At 38.9% G+C, this 27,126-nt stretch overlaps 1 protein-coding gene across 1 annotated transcript in view; it reads left to right on the forward strand.

Moving 5' to 3' along the window:
• Positions 1 to 288: 288 nt before the first annotated feature.
• drd3 (dopamine receptor D3) overlaps positions 289 to 27,126 on the forward strand; it is a 29,135-nt gene continuing 2,297 nt past the window's right edge. The window contains exons 1-6 of the mRNA XM_041814398.1: positions 289 to 573; positions 11,640 to 11,752; positions 16,110 to 16,246; positions 19,903 to 20,096; positions 24,613 to 24,678; positions 26,393 to 26,762. Of these exons, the coding sequence (XP_041670332.1) occupies positions 289 to 573; positions 11,640 to 11,752; positions 16,110 to 16,246; positions 19,903 to 20,096; positions 24,613 to 24,678; positions 26,393 to 26,762 (1,165 nt within the window). The remainder of the gene's footprint in view (positions 574 to 11,639; positions 11,753 to 16,109; positions 16,247 to 19,902; positions 20,097 to 24,612; positions 24,679 to 26,392; positions 26,763 to 27,126) is intronic.

A 27,126-nucleotide genomic window follows, 5' to 3' on the forward strand; every position in this document is an offset into this window, starting at 1 on the left:
TTCAGCAGGGAAAGGAAAACACTTGTGCACAGCAACTCCTGCACAGCAAACATAAGTGATGTACAGCACAGAATACTGCTGTAATGCATTACAATCCAGGCAAAGTTTCCCAGCAGGCCTCTGACCTGAAATGATCCAACTTCTATTATCTGAAAGCTATACCTTCATGAATGCAGAGATAGCAGAAATGTAATGTCTGAGACTTGCATGATGATTGATGTGACACTAAACTGTGCTTTATTCCAGGTCTGCCAAACATCCACCCTCCCATGTCACTGGGACGCCTCCATGGCGATGTTCAGCAGCACAGAGCAGCTCTGGAACGAATCAGACCACCTCGGATGGGATGAGAGGAATGAAAGCTCGGAGGCACCAGGGAAGGATGAGCGTAACTACTTCGCCATGCTGTACTCGCTGCTCATCCTGGCTATCGTGTTTGGAAACGTGCTGGTGTGTCTGGCTGTGCTGAGGGAGCGTTCCCTCCAGACTACCACCAACTACCTGGTGGTCAGCCTGGCTGTGGCTGACCTGCTGGTGGCCTCGCTTGTCATGCCATGGGCTGTGTACCTGGAGGTGAGTGAGTCAGAGTGGCTGTAGTAACAAAACTCTGGTGTACAATGCAGTTGTTTGTGGTGCTCAATTTTGCTTTTCTATTGTGAAGGTGCAACATACTCCATTACATCTGTTTCAGATTTTAAATGTAGTGTCATCACATAAACTTTAGTGTGGTATAAATCATACTGTTGAGTTGTCACTGTTAGGTTGGTCTTCTCAAGGATGCAGCCTGGCATTAATCCATCACTGTTATTTCTCAATTACTACTGGTTTACATTAAGCTAGCTATTTCAGATGTTTTAGGCTTCTGACCTCTATTTCAGGGATGTCCAAACTCTGGTCTGGGGGCCAAATGCAGCCCAGAGTCCACTTTTGATTGGCCCACAGCAAGTTCTTAAAATTAAATTAAGTATAGCCAGCATTAGAACATGACACTTAGTGCTTGACTGTATTGTACTTCTTAGTTTGGTCGGGTGAGTTTTAAAGGAGACATATTATGCAAAAATCACTTTTTCAGGCTTTTCTAACACAAATATGTGCCCCTGTCCTGTCCACAATCCCCTCAAGTACCAGAAAAATCCATTCCCTCTCCCTCTCTTTCTCCACCTTTCAGAAAATGTGTGCTGAAACAAGCCGTTCTCAGATTTTGCTCCTGGTGACCTCACCAGGAGCGTAAGCACCCGGCCCCGGGTTTTGCTTGGCCCTGCCCCCACTTGGAGGAAAGTTCCACCCTCCTCTACTGATCCTCTCAGCTGCCAGCTGAGATGCTGGATAGCTCAGTGGGTTATCCTGCTGACTGCAGGCTGGGAGGTTGATCATTCAAATCCCAGTCATGCTCTAAACTTTGGATAGAGGGGAAATAGAAATAGAGAGAAATTTTTAGACGTACAAAAATCCTATACTGGAGTGTTTTTTTCAGCAACAAACTTCACAGGCATGTTTTGGGGACCTCTGAGACCAATTTAAGCTCGTCTTAAAAGGGTAAAAATAAGTCTCCTTTAAGACCTGGCACAGTCATTTCAGATTGGAACATTACAACATGGGTTTGCCTGCTGACAGACATGGAATCTGGATAATGTATAGGCTTTGCAAGGTTAGAAGTTTGTTATTTTCACCAAAAATGGTCATTCTTAAATTCTCTTAGGAATCAATAAAGTATGAATCTAAGCTAATCTAAAAATAAAAGCAGCTCTGTATCCAAAGAGGTCATTAATGCTCAGTTGAAGACAGTACAAAAATAAAAATGAAAGAAAAACTATTTTAAAGGCTAAATATTGGAATTTCAAAATGTGCCAAAAGCCGAGATTAATCGTGATTAACTATACAATCTCTAAGATTAATCACAGTTTAAAAATGTAATTGTTTTACAGACCTGCCTAATGTGAAGAAAAAGCATTTTACTTAAAACTTAAACAGCTAAGATTTTTTGAAAGTCAGCTCACCATGTGAACCACTTACTATCCTCTTTCTAACAAACAGCTGACTAATTTTGGACCCTACTAATTTACAAATTACATGAAACCTGACCTTTTTTAAATTGGTTACTTTGTTTAACTCAGTTTTTCAAGCATTTACTCAATTTTAGGTTAACTTTTTAAATCTTAACTCTGTCAGTAGTGGATTTAACCTGTTGATTTATTATTAAGTCTAAGCTAGCTCACCTGTCAAGCATTTACGCAACATTTCTCTAAGCTTAGTCTAGAATTTTTATCTGTTATATTATCAACCCACTATTAGTAAGACTAAGTGAACTACACATTCTCCTTTGTTTTAAGCTAACTAGGCTATTTAAGCTAACTGATAAAATATTGTTCAGTTTTTCAATCATTTACTCAATTTTAGATAAACCTGTTATTTAGCTAACTGTATTAGTTTTAGGTTCATAAGTTAATTTGTTAAAGAACACTTTTAGTAGCTACAAATAAGCTGGCTAGACATTCTCCCTGGTTTTTTTAAGCTAACTGGGCTATTTAAGCTAAGTGCTAAAATATTTTAACTTTTTAGCGATTATTATTCATCTTAGATAGCTCGTCTTTTTCTCTTAGCCAGTGATTTTTGTTTTAACAAACTTTTTCAAGTGTTGAAACTAAAAATTTAATTGTTTATTGTGTACTTTGAAGGTATTGTGTCAAAGCTCTGCCACTGCTGTTAAGCAGGCCTATCAAAAGATAAAATTTCTAATTGCAGTTTTTCTGAGAATTTCTGTGGTAAATTGTGATTAATCACATCCTTTTTATCACATTTTAAATGTGCAATGCTGCAGTGGCTTAACCAAAGTGTTGAAAGAGACAATAAAGCATGAGATTATTCACAATCTTAAAAAATTAATATGGATCTTCATCAATTGTGACTAATGCAATTAATTTAGACAGTTCTACTTTTAAACAGTTTCTGTGACTTCTTTGCCTGCCTGCTTAATACTAGCTTTAATGAAACGTGTTAAGATTTATGGTGTTTCGGTTCCTCTGCCCCCCTGGCAACAGCAGACATTCCCCCCTGCGGCACCAGAAACTCTGGCGGGTAGTCACTAAATTAGAGCCCTGATGAAAGCAGGGAAAGTAGTGAGAAAGTACAGAGGGTGTTGAAGAGACTGACGCAGAGATGCTTTGCACTGGTGAATAGATATTAGGAGAATAGAAAGGATGGAAAGTTGTGTGGGAGACAAAGTGGACTTCAGCTATAAAAATGGAGAGCAGCAGTCTGAAAGAAGGATGAGGGTCATTTGGAGCTTATTAGATAGTGACAACTGTGGGGTTGATGGGGAGATAGTAATGATGATAAAGGCTAGTTTAGATAGTGCTACTTTTCTTGTAGATTATACATAATTGCTAAAGGACATGTTGAATAGAAATTAAAATTAATGACTTAATCTGCTTTGGGTAATTAGCTGAGCTTCAAATTCAGAAGAAGCAGCCACAAACCTGTGATTTAATTTTGATCAAAACTATGAGGCGCTCTGCTTTTTATGGAGGCTGTTGATTTTTTATTTTTTCGCTTCACAGATTATTGTCTTGTGTAACTTAGCATAATTGCTAATTGTTAATTTCCTCTGCCTTTATCCTCGGGTCATTTGCTGTTCAGTAACTCCATTAACAGTACAAGCACACATGACCCTCAGGCATCCACTTTTCATTAAAGTAAAACTCTGAAAATGCACTGCACAAGCATCCTGTTTGTAAAAGCACTCATACAAACAGCTGTGTTCATGTGAGGAATAGCAATCTTGAAATCGGTGTACCAGCAGCTTTGCTCAAGGACAGGTGTTTGCATTAAAACCATGTGGTTATAGTCAAGTTATGTTTAACAAGCAGCGACCCTGCTTCTCAAAGTTTGCTTACTGTCAGCAGAAAGCATTTTTTTTCTCACAGCATGCAGAAGATTCAACGTCAGGTCAAGCAGAATAGGGAAAATAACACACACAGTGAGCAGAGGCAGACAAATTTAAGGTGATTATATCCTATGAAAGTAAATTAAGTTAGACGGAAACCACAACAGAATTCAGTCATGAGTTTTCATTTCCACATGAGCAGTCATGCTGTAAGAGCATGTGCTACATTTTTAATTTCAGAATCCAAGGGAGGGTTGGCATAAGGAATGGGTCATGAAGAGTCAGTAACGACACAAAATCATTACACTCATTAATTTCACAGGAATGTAAAAGTCACTAATATCTTAGGTAAGACTGGGAAAACATGCACATTTGCAGTAAGGGAAATAAACTTTTTAATCCAAAGAACCCATGGCACTGTGAGCATTGGCGCTCCAAAAACTCTAATCTGAAGGATTTGGATTTGGTTTGGTGTGGCCCAGAGGGTGCTGGTTTGCTTCTGCAGGGGTGTCATGGCAGGGAAAGTGGCAGAGCATCCCTCTTCAGAGCATCCTTCTTCCCACCCTTAACATTTACTAATCATGTGTCCCTGAATGAACCCCATACCCCAGTTGATGTATGAGTTGTAGGAGGGAAGTTGTTGTACTGGCAGCAATGACGGAGCGCTCACCTTGCTCAATTCATCCTAAACAATATGCCTCTGTCATAGCAAAATAACCTGACTAGAAACAGCTACATTACTGTATTCACATTGCAAGCATTAAACCTAAGGTGGGGAATTTTGTTATGATGTGTGGTGCTTCAGGTTAATGAGCCATGCAAGATGCAGAAAATGTGAGTAATAGTTATGATTCTGGCACCACCCATCTGATCAGCAACTAAAAAAGTCTATCCACAATATCTGTAAAGACTGGGGTCCATATTTTTTTGGAATTCCTATACATTCCTACTCAATTTTCCCTCATTTACAAATACATTTTTGTTATTTTCATTTTCGTTATCACAACTTTATCTAATCTTGGGATATCAACATTGGTTCTCTCAAGATAATTGGTAAATTTCTCAAGAAAACTACTATAAAACAGAATAAATTAAATGTATGGACACGTGTCCTTTTGGGGCATCTGTGATTTATTAGTTGCCATAGGAACAGACAACCAACATTAGCGTTCAACAGCAAAAAAATACCATGGTGCTAATGTTAGCTTTGGCAGCACCGTGGCAAATTGGGTCAAAAAAACATAAAGCATTTGTGTTTTTATGTTGGCTAGAAAATGTTGATGCTAACATTAACTATGCTAGAAAGAGGCTATGGCTAATGTTTGCTATTCTGAAGCTGCAGCAAGCATTAGACAAAGCTTGAAAAGGTTGATTCTAACATTAGCTATGGCATAATATGGTAGATAATGGCCTTTAAATTAATTTTTGCTGTTAGCTGATATTAGCTAGAAAGAGGCTAAAGCTAATGTTTGCTCTTCTGAAGCTGCAGTAATGTTAGCTAGAGAGAGGTTAAAACCAGCAGCTGCTATTCAAGTGTTGCCGCAAATATCAAGTCCGTTTTTGTGAATTTATGTTGTAAGCTTGTGTTGGCTGGATGAACGTCGAAGCCGACATTGATAGTGTGTCCCAAATTGCATATTTCTGTATTAAATTCTTAACATTTTTGAGTAGATGTGCGTTAAGTGCATTCACACTGACTTAAAAGCAGTGTACCAAGAATTGAGCGTAGAAACTTTGCACCCTAATGAACGCCATACTGGTGATGTAGCAGATATTGTATTGTTAGCATGCTAGCGCAGTAGCTAGAAATGGTAAATGTGCCAATTCATCACTGAAGTTATCTCAAATCACTTTACAAAGAGGGCAACTCTAAACCCTACTCTGTGGCCTATTATTGTGGACCAGTGTTAATCATTGAAATTATCATAAAGACAACTGTTAATCACCATTTTAGCCTTGTTACAGCGGCAACAAAACCTTTTCTATTGAAGGCCCGAAGATGGGAAAACAGGTTGGAAAGGGCAAGAAGGAGGGGCAGGGTTGGGTGAAAATCAGGAAGAGGGAGATAAATTTATGGCAGTTGTGACCATAAACTTGTCTCCCATTTTGTGTTAAATTCCCATAGATTTATTGCTGATGGAAGCAATATGTGAAAAATTAGAAGCAACATCTATTACCTGAGCTTGTATGGTGCTTCTCTAGTCCTGCCTAGACTGCCTGCCTGACTGCACAGTGGTCACTAATACCCACTCCACGTTCTGACACTGATGGCGAAGGTTGCAATGGAGAATTGGCCATCAGTACCAATAAAATGCTTCCATTAACATTCACATTCTACATGCTGACTGACAAAGCAGTGGGAGATTATTGAAGTTAGGTGTCTTACCCAAGGTCAAATCAATAATTGACTGCAGGAGCTGGGGATTGAACCTGCAACCTTCCAATTCATGACAACTTGCCGTGCCACAGTCTCCCCATTGGCAGATGCTAATGTTTGCACTTGCTAACTAGCTAAGATTTTAGCAGTGGCAGCACATTTCAACTACGAAAAAAGGCATTTTAAAGGGGACATATTTTACCCATTTAAGACAAGTTTATATTGTTCTCAGAGGTCCTCAAAACATGCCTGTGAAGTTTGTTGTTGAAAAAACACTCCAGTATAGGATTTCTGCATGTCTAAAAACCCCTCTGTTTCAGCCTTTCTCAGAATGAGCTGTTTCTGTGTCTGTGGCTTTATGGTAATTAGCTGTCCAACTCCGTCCCTGACTACACCCCTCTCAGGCAATGGATGTGGCACTCCTGATGTTACAACATTACAGACATGTTTATCCAAAGTTCAGGACCAGACTGGGAATCAAACCATCAATCTTCCAGACAAAAGTCAGCAGGGTTACCCACTGAGCTATCCAGCACCTTAGCTGGCAGTTGAGAGGAAGATCAGGAGAGGAGGGTGGAATTTTCTTCCTATTTTCTGAAAGGTGGAGAAAGAGAGGGGGAAGGGAATGGATTTTTCTGGTACTTGAGGGGATTGTGGACAGGCCAGGGGCACATATTTGTGTTAGAAAAGCCTGAAAAAGGGATTTTTGTATAACATGTCCCTGTAAGCCAAATAAGTTCATTTTCTTTGTGGGAATAATGTAAACATAAACTTAAGTTTTAATGAATTCAACAGTGAGTGACTATAACAGTCAAATTTAGATTATAATCGCCTAATTCTGTTGTTAACTTCATGTTCATAAAGAGGTAGAAGAAGAAAACAGAGGCAGTTAAACCATCATCACTTCCCTTAAGTACACCATAACATTGTATGGTTTGCATATTTACTCGTGCTTTTGAATTGCTGAAGAACCAATCTTTCCCATTTCCCATTATTTATTTTGATGACAGGGGCGGTGATGGCATTGTTGGGACAAAGTACCCAGGTGGTTGTTCCTATCAGTTATGGTATTGTGGTAAATATTGGGTCATGTTTAAGTGAGGAATTTACTCCTTTTTTAAGCCAAGCACTTATTTGTGTTGGGTAAAATAAGATCTAAAAATAACACTAGAAGTCTACTGGCTCATTCATTTGTTGTAGAAATGACTTGTACATAAAAAATGCTTATCACTCTACTTTTGCAGAGTGGAAAACAATAAAGCACAAATTCCCTCCTCTGCTCCCTAACAAGACACTTAATCTTTTATCCCAGAGTGCTGACATTATCAGCTGCTGCAGCATCTTTTTAATGAGACATTAAGCATATTTTTACTGTTGGGAATGAATACATCCCATATTTTCAAACACAGTCAATATGAAGTGTCTGCAGAGCCCCACTGAGTGAGCATCATATTCCCACACTGTGTACAAAATGTTTACTGTAAACCTACATGTGCGCTCAGCCTTCGTGTGTGGGCTGTGACTAAGTACAAACATGTAAAAATATGTACATTCTGTATGTTTTGGTGTGATTTCTATACATAGGTGCAACAAATGATAAGAAATAAAATCTAGAAATGAATATTAGCTTAAAATGTTTCCAGAAAAGTCTGTACAGAAACACACTGTATGTATTGTGACAAATGCAATCAATGCTTCGTGCATGTCTGTGTGCCTGTGAATTCCCGTGTGTGCATGCCGCCGCTCTCTTCAGGTGGGCGTCCACTCTCATCCCCAACATAAGAAATTCAGTAGTCAGGCGATGGAGCTTGGGCCCCATTCATCTTTGTCAGACAGTTATTACCAGGCATTACAGAGCCTAAGTGAAAGCCTGTCAGTCTGAGCAGGACTCTTTCAGGAGCATGTTAGTGGTGGAGGGGATTGTTTAGGGTCTTATTGGTTTAGAAGGGGGTTAAGAACAGAAGGTTCTCTTGAGGATAAAATCCTTTGACAAATTCTCTTGTTTCATGCATCATCACACAGCTTTCACAGCTAATCACCTTGTAGGCTGTGTTATCACAGGAGTACAAGAGCTGTAAGATGACAAACATATTTGCTTATTCATGCATAAAGTCTCCCTATAGTTACATGCATCCAAAATGTATCTGCAGACATATTCAGATGGTAGCTATTTCCTCTGACATTACACTCAGGATGGGAAGGTCAGATTCTGTTATGTTTTACTGCTGTGGTTGTTAGTCAAATATTTATTTTGAAAGAAAGAAAGAAAGAAAGAGATAAAAAAAAAAAAAACAATCTGGATCCATATCAGGTTAACTCTTAGAGCTTATAGCTATTTTTTTTTACCATCATGTCTGGACTTTTTGTCTTAAAAAGCTTGTAAAACATCAACCATGTGGTGCACAGTCAAGCTCTATACATCCTTTTATTCAGGACAACCGGGGCTTTAAGAATTTGTCTACAACAGTAATGTCACTTGAATTTGAAAAAAGTTATAGGACTATATAAAAAAATCAGATTTTTTTTTTTAAGATTTATTTTTAGGCCTTTATTAGATAGAGTAGGACAGTGGATAGAGTCAGAAACAGGGACGAGAGAGTGGGACGAGACATGGGGCAAAGGGCCACGGCCAGATTTGGACCTGGGCATGGGGCACACCTTAGACCACTTGACCATCTGCGTGCCCCAAAACAAATTGGAATTTGAAACTCAAAGATTTCTATTGATAACTCACAGTAAACAATAGTGACTAAGCCTTTTCTTTGCACAGACTTGTTCTCTCATCTCGTGGGGACAAAACAGTGAAAAAATAAACATTCTTTCAACTATATATATATATATATATATATATAAAGTCCACGCCCTTTTTTGCAATTACATAAATTTGTGCCATTTCTTAAAGCAGTAGAGATGCAACAGTTTGCCACTGGTTGACAGCTCCTCCCACAATGCATTTCTGGTAAACAATATAGTGATGCCCGTGGCCAAATTAAATGATCAAAAATGGATTAAAAATGGATAAAAAGATGCTTATTATCAGATTTAACGACATGGGTTAAATCTTTAAAGATCCCGAAAAGTCACTGAAGTTCCATGCTCACTAGAACGGCGCTCTTTAGGGCTACGGGGACATTGAGGGTAGTAAACGAATGACAGAAAAGGTCAGCTATCAGAGTAAAAAGAGCGTCTATGACTTATGGTTCAATAGTTATTAGTTTAACTTGTATCTTCTTGTTGTACACCACAACGCTGTCCTCAAAGACCCTGGTAATTCAGCCAGTCAGTTCCAAGCTCACTAAAAAATCTTCTGTAAGAGCTACGACTGCATGAAGAACATTATAAGAAAAGCACAACTGAGATCTTTCATAGGAAAAAACAAGTTAGTACCGACTAACCGACTATGACTTACGGTTTAAAAGTTACGAAGCAATTACAACAGGGTGTGCATGCGGCATGCATCTGTGCCACGTGAGCTCTAAGGGTTAAAACAACAATGTATTAGTGATTATTAGCCAATGTTAGCATTCGGCTTCTTAGACAGTGATACTGATATTGTTAGCTGGGAGAAACATTTTTAAGACCTTTGAGACTATAAAAGGAATAACTTTGACTTAATTATGAAGATATCTGAAAGATATTCTATTACCATTTAACTGCTAACATGATTATTACCTGGGGATTAGCATGCGTTGTCTGGTTCAATGTTATTAAAAGATAAGGTTAGCATCCAGTCACTTCCTAGCTAATAGAAGGAAGACCGGGGGCGATTGTAACACACTAAATTCCTCCAATTAGGAACGAGCTAGAGTGATGAAACTAACTCTGCCCATGCTTGGAAGGATTCTCTCTCTGCCTGCTGAAAAAGAGCAGGAATACTTCCACACCACAGAAGCTATCCACAAAAACTGATTTTGAGGTACGAAAGTTACTTTTTAGTCTGACAAACATGTTTCTTCTGCTGTTTAAAGTTTAGATGATAGTAAAGTCAAACTCTGTTTATTTTTTGATCCCTGACGTTTGGTAAAATAATCAACATGAATAGCCTATGCTAACATAAGTGCTAGTAGCTAGTATGAGAGACTTTATTATGGCTGCTGGGTCGGAGGCAGTGGTAACACTGTGACTGGGGTCAGGTTGCAAGTGCTGTAGCCTACCACAAGCCATACTGCCTCATGTAAAAATAATACTGACTTAATTTGTCTTTTTAAGAACAGATATATTTCAAAAATTCTAAAAGAAAAATGCATTATGATCACTCTTGTTTGTGAAGTGATGTTTATGTGTCTATTTTGCAGTTTTATTAAAGTTTGGCTACAGAGAGTTCTTGGCTGATGTATCTGAAATGATTTGAATGGATCCAAATACTAAAAATGTACTGAGTAGAAAATAATTCTTACTGGGACTTATTAGTGCAATGAGCTGTGGTGTGTCCATAAATAGACACATTTTTTGATTAAAATTCACATTACAGCCTACTTGGATTGGGGAAAATAAGAAACCGTATTGAAAAAAACCCTGGTAGATTTATGTGATTCTGTAGTAGAAATAGGAAATCTTTAGAGTTAACCCTAATCTGAAATATAGAGGGTAAATATGATGTTTCTGGTTAATGTTACAGTTGCCTTCATTACGGGGGCAATTGTAACACCCTGACTACTTTGATTGAACTGAACAAAACAGTCATGCCTTTATGAGTTAAATACAGCAATAGCTTTATTAACTAGTGCAAAAATAAATGTGTCTTATATTAAAAATGGTGTGTATTCCAAGTAATATGTGAGTTATGAAGAAAAATGTGAAAAAATGTTACAATTGTCCCCGGTCTCCCCTAATAGCTGTGGCGCTGCCTACTGCTCATGGTTAACAAATACAATACTTTAAGTAGGGCTGTCAACATTTACACATTAATCACAATTAATTAGGGTCCATCACTATTGCATAAATTCTTAAAACCGTTTTTAATCGCAACATCGCCATAAAAAAAATAAACCTTCCAGACAGCTCATTGAACAAGTCAAAAGTCATCTGCACCATGCTTCTTGTTGACCCTTTTACTGTTCCCTAATTTTCTTTTTAATCCATGACAATTTCCTTTTGCCATGGCTAAGTTCATATGAAAATATTCAAATGTTCCTCATTTTCTTTCAAAATACAAGCAGGTCTGTATCCAAAGAGAAAGCCACTTGACTCCACACCCTGAGTGTGATGTTGAATGTCAGCTGTGTTAATAGGTACATTTGTCAAACTCTTTTCATATTTTTCTCCTCTCTTTTCAGTCGTATGTTGGAGTGTTTGTGTGTTCATAGGGCGCTTCACTGGAAAGAAAGGATTCATGGAGGAGAAACGTGTGTTGTTAATCTGCCTGTCTGTCCTGTGCAGGTGGTTGGCGGTGCCTGGCTTTTCAGCAGGCTCTACTGTAACATCTTTGTCACGCTAGATGTGATGATGTGCACCGCCAGTATCCTCAACCTGTGTGCTATCAGCATTGACAGGTGAGTGCGCCCTGTTTGTGTGGACCAGTGTGTGCGTATACCTTGGAGGTGCAGTCACAGATGTTGCCATGACATCTCCTGTATAAATGTCACCCAAGTCAGGTTGCTGTATCTCCAGGTGTTATGCTATTCTCACCTCACCTCATAGATATTTCAAACTTCCCTGAGAGAGACAATATTTCCCTTCTTCTTCTTCATAACCGCTTGGTGGATGTGTACATATCAGTGTGTCAGTGAGGAAGAAAGGAATGATTGTGTGTACTCTGTGAAGTCTTGATTTGGTTTACTGGGTTCAGACTTGTGCTTGTTTACATCTGAAAACACCACAGTTTCTTCCACTAATACAGAACAAATGTGCAGCACATCAGTTAAATTCATTACTGTCATATACATACAGTATTTACATTATTTATTTCCTTTTGTTTTTTCCTTTTATGTCACAGTTAATATTTGATAGCTCTCAAGAGTCTTTGAACTTACAACCCCAGAGGCAACAAGAGTTCAACATCAAGGAGTGAATAGAGCAGTTCATACGGACCACGGGTGTCATGGGGATGGATGTGTACTGTATGAAGACAGAAATATTCCCGTGCTTTTTGAAGAACTTTCTGAAGGGTGTATCTCAAATAAACTAGTGTAACACAGTGTCCTAAAATTGTCCTAAAATTGTTCAAATGAATCTTTTCTTTTCAGATTAGAACTTATTTAGTCAGAATTACAAAATTAATTTTTGTTAGAGCGAATAAATTGCTAAAAAGCCCCCCCCCCCCACAAAACAAATTTGCAAAACCTCCACAGCACCACGGCACAAAGAGACAAATCAAGAGGCTTGCTGGTAAAAGAAAAAAAAAAAGAAATTGAAGCATTTATCTTCTTTTGGAATTGGTAGTGACCCAAAATGGAGCTAAAAGGGAGTTGATATCGGGATAACTTTCACCAGGTACCAAAGAACATGAAAACACAAGTCCTGCTATTTTATCCAAGGGAACTCTGCACGTTAAGACATATTTTCATTATAAACATTTATATATTTCAAATGTTGTACATAGAGAAACAGTAGGGAACAGATCTACAGGGAATGAACTGTGCTGTGCTACTAGCACTGGAATGAATGCAAATTTAACTTTTTTTTTTTTTTGCAACATATCCACAAAGGCTCTCATCATACCAGTGCTAACATGTCCCCAACGTTTGCCAGCTGAGCACACTTTGCATGGGTGTTGACACAGGCCAAGTGGCACTTCACTGGCAATGCGCGCGTCTCACTGACAGAAAACTACAATTTTTGAGCAGCGACATGCAGTGAATTGCGGTTGGCTCATTAAATTAATATGTGCAAAAGAAGAATATACAGGAAAGGAAAATGCAGCGGTCATGCAGTGATCACATACAGGTGCCACTGCTGTTGTTCCAATATTACAGAATGCATATCATTATCAGACAAAAATAAGTTGTTTGGAAGCCTGTCTTTGGTACGGAAGCCCTAAAGGGCCATGTCTTAACATGTATCATTTACTCAGTTTTCCAGTGATAATGGGATAAATTAACTCATTGCTGATCATAAGCCAGCGTTATCTCGAAATAAAAATAAGTCGAGATCACAAGAGAAGGGACAGAAACTATTCGTTATCATGGGAAAATGGAGTAAATAATGTATGTGAATATATGGCCCTTTAGGGCTTCCGTACATTGGTTAGTTGTAGCAAAAAGAACCATTTTTCATGATGCTGTATTATGTGCTGCATAAGTCAGTATTTCACTAATTAATTTGAACCTACAGGATTATTTTTGCCGTGAGCGTTAATAGCAACTCACACTGTAACAGACAACAAACTTCACCCTGCAGATCTGTGCAGATGTGGTATGAGATTCAAACTGACTCAAATTTTGCTGCTGGAATGTTTTTTTTTTTCAAACAAAATATTTGTCTTGCTTTCTGGTAAGAAGTGGGGTTCTCTGTATGATACAGTGCTACAAGGTGTGTTCAGCCCCTTGTGCGTGTTTACCCTTTTATTGATTTTATAAATCAATCATGGTCAATACAATTAAACTTTTTCTGGACAGAAAAAAACTCTTAAAATTTAAAGCGAAAAAACAGATGTCTAAAAAGTAATGTCAAGTAAACACTGTGACTGTATAAATATTTTTCCCCCTGGCAGAGATCCAACCAATTGGTGCTAGTAGTCTCACAATTAGGGATCACCTGATTGCAGTCAATGTGCCTCAAGTGATGATAGGATAAAGAAACCTGTGTCAGCAATGTCCAGTCTCCGGTTAATCAGTATTCTGGGCTACCATCACACCGTGAAGACAAAAGAACACTCCAAGCAACTCAGTGAAAAGGTTATTAAAAACATCTCTGAAGTTCTGTTAAATCCATCATCAAGAGAAGGAATATGGCACATGTGTAGACTTGCCTAAATCAGGCCAACCTCACAAACTGAGCAGCCGTGCAAGAAGGTGACTAGTGAGAGAGGCAACCAAGACACCTATGACTACCCTGAAGGAGTTGCAAGCTTCAGCAGCTGAGATGGGAGACTGTACGCAACAACTGCTACCCATGTTCTTCACCGGTCAAAGCTTAGTGGGAGAGTGGCAAAGAGAAAGCCACTGTTGAACAAAGCTCATATCAAATCTCAGCTGCAGTTTTCCACAAGGCATGTGGGAGACTCCATGCTGACTGATATCAGATATGCGTAAAACCTGACAGAGCTTGAGCAGTGTTGCAAAGAAGAGTGGAGCTAAACTGCAGCGTCCAGATAGGTCTCAATCCAGTCTGAGTTGATAGTTGAGACCTATCCACACAGACTCAGTGCTGAGTTCAGCCAAAGAAGCATCTACGAATACTTAAAGGGGGTCAATATTTATCCAGTCACTTATTTTGCATTACATATTTTTATTTGATTGGCATTACTTTGTATAAATCTGTTTAAACTTTGACATTAAAGAGTTTATTTTGGTAAAAAAATAAAAATAAAAAAAGCTAAATTACTGACCATGATTGATCGATACATCAATAAAATGGTAGAACATCCAAGGGGGTGAATACTTTTTATCAGAGCTGTGTGTCTGGCTTTCAGTGTACTTAATTTTTTGATCATAATTTTTTTTAAAGTGGCTAATACCTGGGTCCTACTGGGATCATGAATTAAAAAGTATAGCTTAGGATACACAGCAACACATATGTATGTATACCTTCAGATGTGGAAGGCCAAGGATCAGACTAACAAAAAAAAAAAAAAAAGTATTTTGCATATTGATGTGATAGAGTGACTGTTTTATCAGATAAATATCACACATGGGAATATAATAACAGTAAGAAAATTTTAGTTTAAGTAAAAATTTCTTTGGAATTAATGTGCAAAGACAGTACGATTTGGAAGAGTGGCTGAGACATCTATGGAAGTTTGGGAATAGATTTAAGTGTTTACATACATAGTTGTAAGTATCTTTACATGCATAAAAGTCCTTTCACTATCATGAGAGCACTGTGTATTTCTGAGCTTATTTTTTTTTAATTATTGGCACAAGAGATTTGTTGGCTGTTTAAAGAATCACACCAGGTTATTAAGAGGGAGAATAAATACACTAGAGGGAAAGTTTTTACATTAATTTTAAGGTGAGGTGCATGTCTCAGAAGTGTTTACTGTGTGGATCAGTTTGAATGGTATTCAGATCTAAAGAGGCACGTTTTCACCCTCAGTCAAGAGTTTAACTCAAAGCTGCTCCAGCTTAATAAAACATGTATATTGTTTTGCCTTACACCACCAGCTTTTTTCTTTGTCCATTCAACCATGCAGCAGCTTTACCGAAGCATAAAGCTGAGAGTGAGTGAATGTCTGCGCTCTTGGGTTTCGCCTCTGCATTTTGCACATAGAAGATCCAGTGTAATTAGTCTGATGAGGATAAACAATCCTGGCAGTTATCTGGCTCTAAACAACATAACATCACATCTATCTCGGGTCGGGGTCCACAATAATTGCTGCTTCTTCTGAGCCATGGCTGAACCTAGTTTTCCTGGGACTCATTATACACTCTTGGCGTACAGTGTGCTGATGAACTCTTAAATCAAGCTCCACTAGGTTTCTTGCTGAATACCCAAATTGTTTCTGAATGAAAATGAATTGTTTGCTGCTCCACTGGTGGTCTTTATAGTATCCGCTTTCCCTCTGCAATGTATTTCTTGGCAACCCTAAGCCTAATTCTTTCCTGTGAGGCTCTTTTTCTCACTCTAATTATCAATTTTTTTTGTCCTGTTGTTTATCAGCACTTTTTCTTCATTAAAATGCCACTTTCAATCCCCAGAAACATGTCTGAGAAACTGGACGGACCAAAATAAAAGTATGTGTCTCTGCAGGTACACAGCAGTGGTGATGCCCGTCTTGTACAACACCACCCATCGGTCCAGAAAGAGAGTTTTTGTGATGATTACCACTGTGTGGGTCCTGGCTTTCGCTGTCTCCTGTCCCCTGTTGTTTGGTTTCAACACTACAGGTCAGGTCAACTACATGCAGACTTCTCCTTCTTGTCCAGACTGAGCGTAGCAAAGAGAGTTAATTTATGCAGGATGCACAGTAGATGCACCTTGTTTTAAAATTCAGGGTCAAACTTCAGTCTAGTAGCTGTTTAAGGTCAGTGTTGTGACATAAAATGCAATCAGAAATGGGATTTAAAGGTGCACTCCTCATATTCAGCATGCCATGCTGTTTCTCATGGTGAGTCCTGCACCACTTTTTTTTTTTTTTTTTGCTGTTACTGCAATCAAGAGAAAAAACCCAAAAACAAATCAAAGTCTCACAGCTGCATCCAAGACTCAAGAGATCTGTAGCACCCACAGTAGTCAATGAAATGATTGCTGGACATATAAATCTTAAAGATGTTAGTTAAGTTTGTATTTTCAGCAAACTGTTCCTCTTTAGAGAGTCTGGATTTTAAAACTCAAATTTTTAGGTCTTATGTTGTGGTAAATTCTTAAAAAAAAAAGAAAAAAGAATTTGTGTGCAAAAGTTGTGAATGCTGGTGTCTTTGTCGTACATTATGTTTTTACATGTTGATATATATATGGTGAGGGCTAGGGGGAGCCCAAAAATGTTTTTATCTATCAAAGTGGGGCCTGAGAAAAAAAGTTTGGGAACAATTGACATAGCATAACATGACATAGCTTAACATGACATAGCTTAACATGACATAGCGTAACATGACATAGCGTAACATGACAAAGCGTAACATGACATAGCATAACATCCCATAGCGTAACATCCCATAGCGTAACATGACATAGCGTAACATCCCATAGCGTAACATGACATAGCGTAACATCCCATAGTGTAACATGACATAGCATAACATCCCATAGCGTAACATCCCATAGCGTAACATGATATAGCGTAACATCCCATAGCGTAACATGACATAGCGTAACATGACATAGCATAACATCCCATAGCGTAACATCCCATAGCGTAACATGACATAGCGTAACATCCCATAGTGTAACATGACATAGCGTAGCATGACATAGCGTAGCATGACATAGCGTAGCATGACACAGCGTAACATGACATAGCATAACATGACAAAGCATAACATCCCATAGCGTAACATGACATAGCGTAACATGACATAGCGTAACATGACATAGCGTAACATCCCATAGTGTAACATGACATAGCATAGCATGACATAGCGTAACATGACATAGCGTAACATCCCATAGTGTAACATGACATAGCATAGCATGACATAGCGTAACATGACATAGCGTAACATCCCATAGTGTAACATGACATAGCATAGCATGACATAGCATAGCATGACATAGCGTAGCATGACATAGCGTAGCATGACATAGCGTAACATGACATAGCATAACATGACATAGCATAACATGACATAGCATAACATGACTTAGCGTAACATGACATAGCGTAACATGACATAGCGTAGCATGACATAGCGTAACATGACATAGCGTAACATGACATAGAATAGCATGACATAGCGTAACATGACTTAGCGTAACATGACAAAGAGTAGCATGACATAGCGTAACATGACATAGCGTAACATGACATAGTGTAACATCCCATAGCGTAACATGACATAGCGTAACATGACATAGCGTAACATCCCATAGCGTAACATGACATAGCGTAACATGACATAGCATAACATCCCATAGCGTAACATCCCATAGCGTAACATGACATAGCGTAACATCCCATAGTGTAACATGACATAGCGTAGCATGACATAGCATAGCATGACATAGCATAACATGACTTAGCGTAACATGACATAGCATAGCATGACATAACGTAACATGACTTAGCGTAACATGACAAACATAGCATGACATAGCGTAACATGACATAGCGTAACATGACATAGCGTAACATCCCATAGTGTAACATCCCATATCGTAACATCCCATAGCGTAACATCACATAGGGTAACATGGCTGACATAGCATGACATGACATAGCATGACATGACATAGCGTGACATCATTTAGAGTGACATGACCTAACGTAACATGGCTTAGCATAACATTATGTAGCGGAACATTAGGTAGCAGAGCAAAGTAAATGTAGCGTAAAAAAAAAAGGGGACCTAGCATGACCAATGTAACACTGTATTATGGAACATACACAATATTATAGAAATAACTCATAACATAGCCTAACATGATATTGTCAAAAACTTAACATACTTGACATTACTTGACAAAACATGAAGTTGTATTAAAGCAGTGCCATTTTTAACATTATTTTGCAAAACATAACAATACACCATGTAACACTAAAAATCAGGACATAATATGTTTTATTGTAACATATTAGATAATGTAACAGAATGTAATGGTACTATGACACATATTATGTATGTAATGTCTGTATGTGTTATGTATGTACATATATTTGTATCTAACTGTACTTGTAAACTGGTTTGTTTTCATTCCACCTGTTAGCAAACAAGGAAAGGTAGTGAAATTAATATGTATAAATGTGGTTACATAATAAATATTAAAGTTTCTAGTTTACTAAAATAAAATACTGGTTGAACTGTAAACATAGTTCAAAGAGACATTAAATGGAGTGTCAGGTATACTCTCCTTTCCAATGGAAAATTTATTGTGCTGATCACATCCTCGGCATTTATCTACAGTCATGGGGGGGAGGGGGATAAGAATCGACCACCAAACCATGAGATGGACAGAGAAACACAAAGACATTTACCAGATGCTATTTGATTTCAATGGCCATCAGCACATAGATGCATGGCTGCACATACACAATGAAGACTATTAGTGGAGCACAATAAAGCTATTCTCTGACAAACAGGCATTTGGTGTAATCCAATCACATCGATACACAACAATGGCTGGTGTTAGCTGGAATCCCACTGTTTTGTCAGTATGCAATGATCCATTAGCATAGGAGCGATGAACATGAGTTCACATCAGGACCAGGGCTGATGCATTATCATACTTTAGAAGAATGAAATTGAAAAGGAAGGCCTTGACTAGATAAATTATGTTGTATTGGATAAACAAAATGACTTCATAATATGAATTTAGACACTAAAGGTGGTTTGGAGCGTGTCTAGAAATAGATTGCACCTGTCTGTCCCTGTTTTCATCTCTCTGTGTATTGAGAGATGTATTATTGATCCGGGATAGCGTCTAGGGGGAAGCAAATCACCTCAGTTTGTTCATGCCACTGACATGTAATATGCATGTCACAGCTGTGGTCAAGGCCTGGGTCATTTTTTCTCTAACTTCAATTTACAACACTATTAGCTCACCTGATAGATATTTAACTCTGGAATTATGATTGAATAATTGATCTATACACTATTATTATGATGTCAAATTGTCTCCTGTGCTGGATTTATGAGTCAATTATGGCTGAATCAATTATCCCTCCATCACATAATCACCAAGTGTACAATGTACAGCAGGGCAGACACAAGTTTGCATGCAGATTAAATAAAAAGGACAAGCCAGTCAAGGTTGTTGTCAAATAAGAGAGCATATACCAGGGTCAGAGGTCAACTGTAAATTGCACCAATTTGTGCTGTTATTACTGGCTGACTTTAAAGGTGTTTTGATTTGAATAATAATGTGGGTGTGTTTTTTTCTGGCGTAGATGACCCTTTGGTGTGCTCCATCTCAAACCCTGACTTTGTGATCTACTCCTCGGTGGTGTCCTTCTACCTGCCTTTTATCGTCACTCTCCTTGTCTACATCCGCATCTACGTCTTTCTCAGGATGAGACGGAAAAGGATCACCTTCGGCCAGGTCAGCGGGAAGGTGCAGCCAGGCTCCACTCCGCCATCTGTGGTGAGATTGCATTTTTATTTATATTTCCTTTGGTTCTTTGAATCTTAAGTTTTTACATCATAAGGCTCACCATAGAAGATTTGCTGGATTATTGCAATTTTTTTATCCATGATAAAAAAAATTTACAAGTCCCTTGTAAGATCAGGTGTTGCACAGACAGACACCTCCCACTGTCATTGCACTGTAGAGCCCTGGGTCCGGGATGTCTTCATCTGGGTTGGATTTGTTGTATAGATACAACACATGCATTAAAGACAACCAAGTCAACAGGTGTAATCTGTTGTGTTTTGCTAGTAAACAAAAGGTATTGCTTTATTTATGCCTTGCTTGGAGTGATGAGAATTGCATCCCCTCTTATAGATCTAGATCATTTGTATTAAGAGTGGTCATTTGGCTCTAAAAAGGCTTTGTATCTGAAGTCTAGCCTTTTTATGTCTTTAAAACAAGGAAGATAGAAAAAGAACCCCCTTCACAAACAGCTCCTGTCCCTCACTAAAGGAGCCAGCCTCTAGAACCGGCTTGTCTGGAGCTGACACATCGTCACCTTTTAGGACAGCTTAAACAGCCCTGAATTTCCACTCATCACCCTGAAATAACAACAATGGCATTGCCATTGGGGGCTTTTGAGAAACCTGGAGTAAAAGGTTTTTTTTAATTGATTTTTTTCTCCTATTTGTTATTAGTATCTTTACTCTCACAAACGTGATTAATGTCAATAGGTTTGAGAAAACAAGTGGATAATACAACCCAATGGTTGGGATCCTTGTTCAAACATGAAAAAGCCTGGTGTATTGTTATTTTATAAAATACATCAGTGGAAGATGCATAAAGTTAGAGGTGCAGAAACATTTTAAAAAACATGCAGTATTGTAAGCATTTTTGTAATGTTTTATTTATATGTTCAAATTTATTCAAACAGAAAAACATAATTGAGATCAATAATCTTATTTACAAGAGTGTCCTGGCCAAGATATATGGGGGATTATCATCTTATACTTTTGGAATAGGCTAATAAACACATTAACTAATGTGAAGGAAATAATACATTTACAGTTTTTCTCAGTCGCTTTGGTACATTTCTCAGATCAGAATTGAAATTCTCAAAACTACTTGTTCAATCTTCACATCAGCGTGTCACTTGTGCACATCAAAAAAGCAGTTTCTCATTTTTTTTGAACAAGTTGCAAATGCTTTTGTACATCCATGCAAATGATTATGTACAATTCTCTGTTGTTTCCTACATTATCAATTGCTTCTGTCATGTTGATCAAAATGTATTATAATGGGTCTCTGTTGAATAGTCTCACCCCCCACAAATTTTAGGCATTAGTTCATCACTTAAGTCTTTACATGCAAAATGGTTTATCGTGTTGTCATGACACGTCAAGCAAATTTCTACACATTTCCATTAGACTTTTTTTTTTCCCTAAATCTGTCCTGAATTTGTAAATTGCTCCCAGGTGAATCTTGACTTTCCCTAACGAAGGGAAATGTGTTAAGCATTAGATCAACCAATGATCAAAGAATTTGATGATTGAGGAATTTTCTCAGCATGGAGATGGAAAGTATATGATCGCCAGCCACATACACAGATGACCCTTACGGCTGCCATGGATGCAGCGTGTGATGACATCACAGCAGATACCTGCAGAGACTGGATAAGACACTATTAAAGATTCTTTCCATGCTGCATCGCAGGAGAAGATATTCGTTGTGATGTGGATGAGAATTTGTGGCCCAATATACAGGAACATCAGGAGGTGTAGGAAGACTGCACTGTAATTCCTGCAGCACTGCATGTACAGTTTTCCCTGAGAAGATTGTCCAGTGTTCACATTTCTACTTTTGTTTTTTGTTTTTTTGTTTGGTTTTTTTCTTTGTGCTATGCTGTGCTGTCTTTTCCTTTCTGTATCACAATGACATGGTCTGTCAACAAATTACAGTACAAACAGTAAAAGCGTAAATGTGAATCTTGTCCAGTCTCTTGCAATCAACCTTCCACGTACACTAAGGTGTAACTTACAATTTACAATAATTGTCATCAAAACTTTAGCCATAGTTTACATCAGAACATCCCTCCAGAGTACACTGTTACATTGACAACATGACTAAGCAATTTGACTGTCTTATCCACAATGACACAAGGACTTGTCATTCTGATGGCACTGACATTTTCATTGACACAGATATTTACTTTTGAGAGATGAACTAAGGATTTTGAGCAGGAGACTGGCTTTTGCAGCTTATCCATGGTGTTTTGCTATTTGTATGAATTGTTTTGAGAAATGCACTTACTGTTTTGCAAATGTTGAGGATGATTCGAGAAATGTACCAAAGCGGCTGAGAAAAACTTTAATGTAACCATGGTAAAATATAGCTAAGTATTATTATTGTTCAAAAATAAATTAAACATTTTTTTGTTTGGCTTGCCAGCTAAGGGGGGTCCTGTATAATTTTCTTTCTGGGGGCACAAAATTCCCAGCTACGCCCCTGTATGTGACCTGTCCATCTCTCTACAGTTGGAACTAGAAGAACAGGGAGCAGTTTGTGCTAAAGTTGTGATTAAAGTGTCAACTCATCAAAAGCCAGAAATATGAAATACTGAAAGTGAGCTTTAGCTACAGACGCAGGCCTTCATTCATCCAGATGGTTTAGTGGCCTTTACGGCAGTGAGCTGAAAAATTGACCACTGCTCAATAAAGACTAAATTCTAAATGAAATTCCATGTCAGGATGCAGAGAAATCCCTCCCTTCTTTGATAGATGGCAGAAAAACAAAGGTTAATAACACTGGCACACTCTCATCTGACATTTTAGTCTCCCACTGACAAAAAGTTTCTGATATAAAAATGTTAAAATGTTCATCAATGCAGCCATCACATACCAGCTCTAAACACAAAGGTTACATTAAAAATGTCCTATGTGAAGGTGGTCTCCACTGCTTTAAAATTGCTGCCATACACAGAAAAGAACAACTGTTAAACCCTATGTGGTGAAGCTGAGCTTTCTCACTCTAAAACTATATTACTTAGACAGATTTCTCTTTCATAGCAACTTTATCTTTTTCATATGGATTCAGTCTTTCTTGTCTATTTGCATCGAATGCATTATGCAGACTCTTAATGACTTGCAAATTACCTTTAAACTAATCTTATTCAGTGGGGCACCTTCACCCTGCCTTTGTATTTCAAGTGCATATACCCCAGCTGCAAATGTCTAAAAAAGAAATTCTCATAACTGGCATTATTAGAGAATAAGAACACCCCCAGAAATGCTGCCGTCGGAGACAGCGGTTCATTTTCTTGTATGCATGAATTTTCCTAGGTTATATGGAGGTAAAAGAGTCCCTGTGAGATGTCAGTTGAACTCAGGAACATTATGTTTTTTCCCTATCAGGTGAGAAAAGCTTTGTCCTTTAGTGCAAGGCAGCTCTGTAAATCTAGGTTGAGTGGGAAAAAGCCTGTCAAGTAATCACAGGTCAGAGATAAGAGGTAAATGTATGGCATGGTTCACGGGCAAGGGCAGTACTGTCACTGTAAAAATGGGACTGTCTAATTAAAATAGAGGCTCAGGTTAAGAATGGTCCATCTAAATAACTGCAGTATGTGAAATTGTGTCTGAAATGCAAAGGAATGGGAAAAATCAAGTAGATAGTTAGGTAGGTAGGTAGGTAATTTAGATAGATAGATAGATAGATAGATAGATAATATTTATTTTCAGAATCTCTTTTGGCCCTTTACCTGTATTCTAATGTCTCATGTCTCCTCTATTTTTGGGCTTTTTTTAAATCGATGACCAGGATGAATTTGTTCTTTAAATAGTAGTGTTATTACACTGCAAAATGGAAATGAATTAGATTTGTTATTCAACCAGCTGTCAGTTCTTTGATCACATCCATCACTCTAATATTTGCCCCAGTTACATCTATCACACAAATGACGTCCTTATCTTTTAACCAGGGGCAAGGACATCAGATCAAGTTCTCTGTGTGTCTATCAGCTCTATTTTTAAATGCAGAATATAAAAAGGCATCGTTAGGTACTATAGAGAAAAGAGAAAATCAAGTGGTCAGATTCATACCGTTCAATCTTTACCCTTCATTGCACACAAACACACAGCGGGCCCACCATTTAACAGCAGGTTACAGATAATTGGTTTTGGTTGAGCCTCCATTTGGGATTTCATCCATGGGTGGAGACACTCATCATCAGATCCAAGCCTTGTAGGAGTTCAGGCTGATTTATAATGAAAAGGCCACTATCTTCTTTATTTTTCCACCTTTATTTTTGAGACCCGCAGTGTTTGAATGTAGAGTGAGAGTGACTGAAAACAAAACGTCTTTGATTCCTTGATTTCTTTGGACACCTAACAAGATTTGCTTAATCATCACCACTAAAGATGAATTATTCAGTGACAGGAGCAATCTTTGTTTTTATTTGATGGCGTATGGATATTAGGATAAGAAAGGCTGACGTTTGTCAGGAAAAATATTTCTCTATCTTCTCTTTGCTCCCCAGGAGACCTGTCTACAGGAGGAGACCCCCAAAGCGAAGCAAGACCTGTCACCTATCAGGATTAAAGTGGTGGGTTTATTTCAAACCAGAGATTCAAATCAACCATCAGATATCTTGTCCTGATTTTCTTCCATTGCTCTAGTTTTGCTGAGACAACCCTTACTTTCTGTTGAGTGTGTTGGTGTATTTTGGCACTGCGGCACACGGCAGTTCTGTTTTTAGCTTTTCACGTGCGCCTGTCTTTGTGTAGGTTCATGCACACTTCAGTTTTCTGTTCAAATTTAAAAGCCCAGAGTCCAGAGAAAAGCAGAGAATTGTGATTCTGAAGGGTGACTGGTTGGCTCGTGTCACCAGGTCACTCTTCTGCTTAGTGAAGTCTATATGACGCATTGCAGCACCTTTATAATCCTCAAACAGGTCAGAGACGAAGAGAATAACAATGTGTAATTCTCTCCTGAGGACAATGTGTGAAGAGATGAATGTGTGTGGGAAAAGAGAATAAAAAATAGCCTCCAAAAATGGGCCTTAGATAATGAAAGGTGCATTTACGGCTCGTACACTGATACCGTTTCCATTTTGATGCACTCTGAATACTAAGTAAGGTTTAAAACCTTGGGGTGGAGTGACAGGAAGAGCTTTTTTTACCCATTTCAATCCACTTGGACTGCACTTCTGAGATGAAATGGGTGTATCTTTCAACTGTGTGAGTTTTTCCACAACATAGTAGCCCTCAGTTTCAGGCAATGGTAGAGCACTGTACAGAACCTATTGGCATGCTTGGGCCAAAAATTGAGGCAGAAGTAAGGAGATACTGAAGTAATGCCGGCCTGAGGGCACCATTGGGCAGGAAGAAGGATTAACAAAACCCAGGTCATGATCTGGATGTCCTTGCATATTTCCAGGGGCATGGGAAAATAATCTGTTAAAATAACAAAGCCAACAGTTTTAGGGCGTAGTAAGGAGTGGATATGGTAAGTAAGAATGGCATAAAGTATCTTCTGGGCGGGTAGTAGGGTCGTAACGAGCCCCTGGTCGTGCTGTCCAAAGGGCCCAAAACCCACCGCCAGTCTCCAATCGTATCACCAGGGGGGAAAAGGCCCATACTAAAATAATGCAGATGAGCTTGACCTTGGCTGCTGAGCGGCTATGTGTTAACATGTGTCAAGTTTGACTCTGGATGCCCCCGCCCCCCTATAGCCCCTGGTTGTGGCACATCAGGCCCTTTAATGAATCCTTAGTGTCCTACATACCTCAAACTTTTGAACATGGCTGTATATGTTTTTACAAACATGGTGACAAAAGTCTTTCCACATGACGTGTGATGTTAGTCATGTGACCAGAAGATTGTGCTGCTGCTTCTGTGTGATTAATGCAAACCAACACCTCAACTTACCTTGTTTCCATGACTTACCTGTCCTAACGTTCTGCCTGATATCAGTGTTAAGTGTAACGTGCACATGTACAAATTAATGTGTTATTTATCTGTTATTCTAATACCATTCTAACTTTTTCTTTTTCATTTTGTAATTTGACAATTGAAGTACTGCAGGGAGCCTCCGAGCAGGGAGTTCAGTGTGAACACAGAGCTGAGAACAACAAACCCTGATAGAGTTTAACTTACCTCTGTCATCATTCAAAGCTATATTAAGTCAGGTTATATTTGATTTCTGCTGGATCTATGTTTTAAATGTCATATTTGATACCTTTCACCACATGACATTGTTACTATATCATCTCCTGTGCTTGTAAACTTGTGCTGACTGTGTATCTTTGGTCCCTGCAGCAGAGCGTGGAGTCTTCAGCTCCCTCCAAACCCAGTTTTCTGTCTGGATGCCTGTGGCGAAAACGTCCAAAAACGGGACCTGTGGAGAACTCTCTGCCACCCCCAGTGGACATGCAGAACTGCTGCAGCCTTAGCCACGCTTCTTGCGGTCGCACTGAGCTGGAGTTAGACCAGGAGCGAGGGGAAGACCCCGAGGAGGACAACCAGAGCGATCATCCTCCTGTAAGGATGAGCTGTGAGGTGAAGGACCTGTCTAATGGACGAACACATACGTCACTGCGGATGGCAGCTCATTCTCACAACAATCCACGTTTCAGGAGCATGCACGCACGAGAGAAAAAGGCCACGCAGATGCTCGCCATCGTTCTCGGTGAGTTGATACAGCCTTAAGAGGGATAAGCCAATGAAATTAAACATAAATGTCATGATTAGACCTTTTTTAATGACATACTGCTCATTTGACTTAAGCCACCTATGGACTCTGCTGGCATATGCACCGGTCACCTGCTTTGCCCTCGTGATGGCATTAGCACATTTCCCTCCTCTGTGTGTATTCGCTGCATATTTCGCAGATCCACAATAAATCAACCTGAAATGTCAAAATAAAAATGTCTGGCTGGCTCAAGGTTCACAGTGTGTGCCCAGACACACGCTGCAGCTCCTGACACAGCTTCCACACGCTCCAATTATCAGCCAGGTTGCCGTTAGCCCGGTCCGGTTAGCCTTGGCACGGC

This window comes from Cheilinus undulatus, linkage group 19 (assembly GCF_018320785.1).
Source record: "Cheilinus undulatus linkage group 19, ASM1832078v1, whole genome shotgun sequence".
NCBI classification, from domain to species: domain Eukaryota; kingdom Metazoa; phylum Chordata; class Actinopteri; order Labriformes; family Labridae; genus Cheilinus; species Cheilinus undulatus.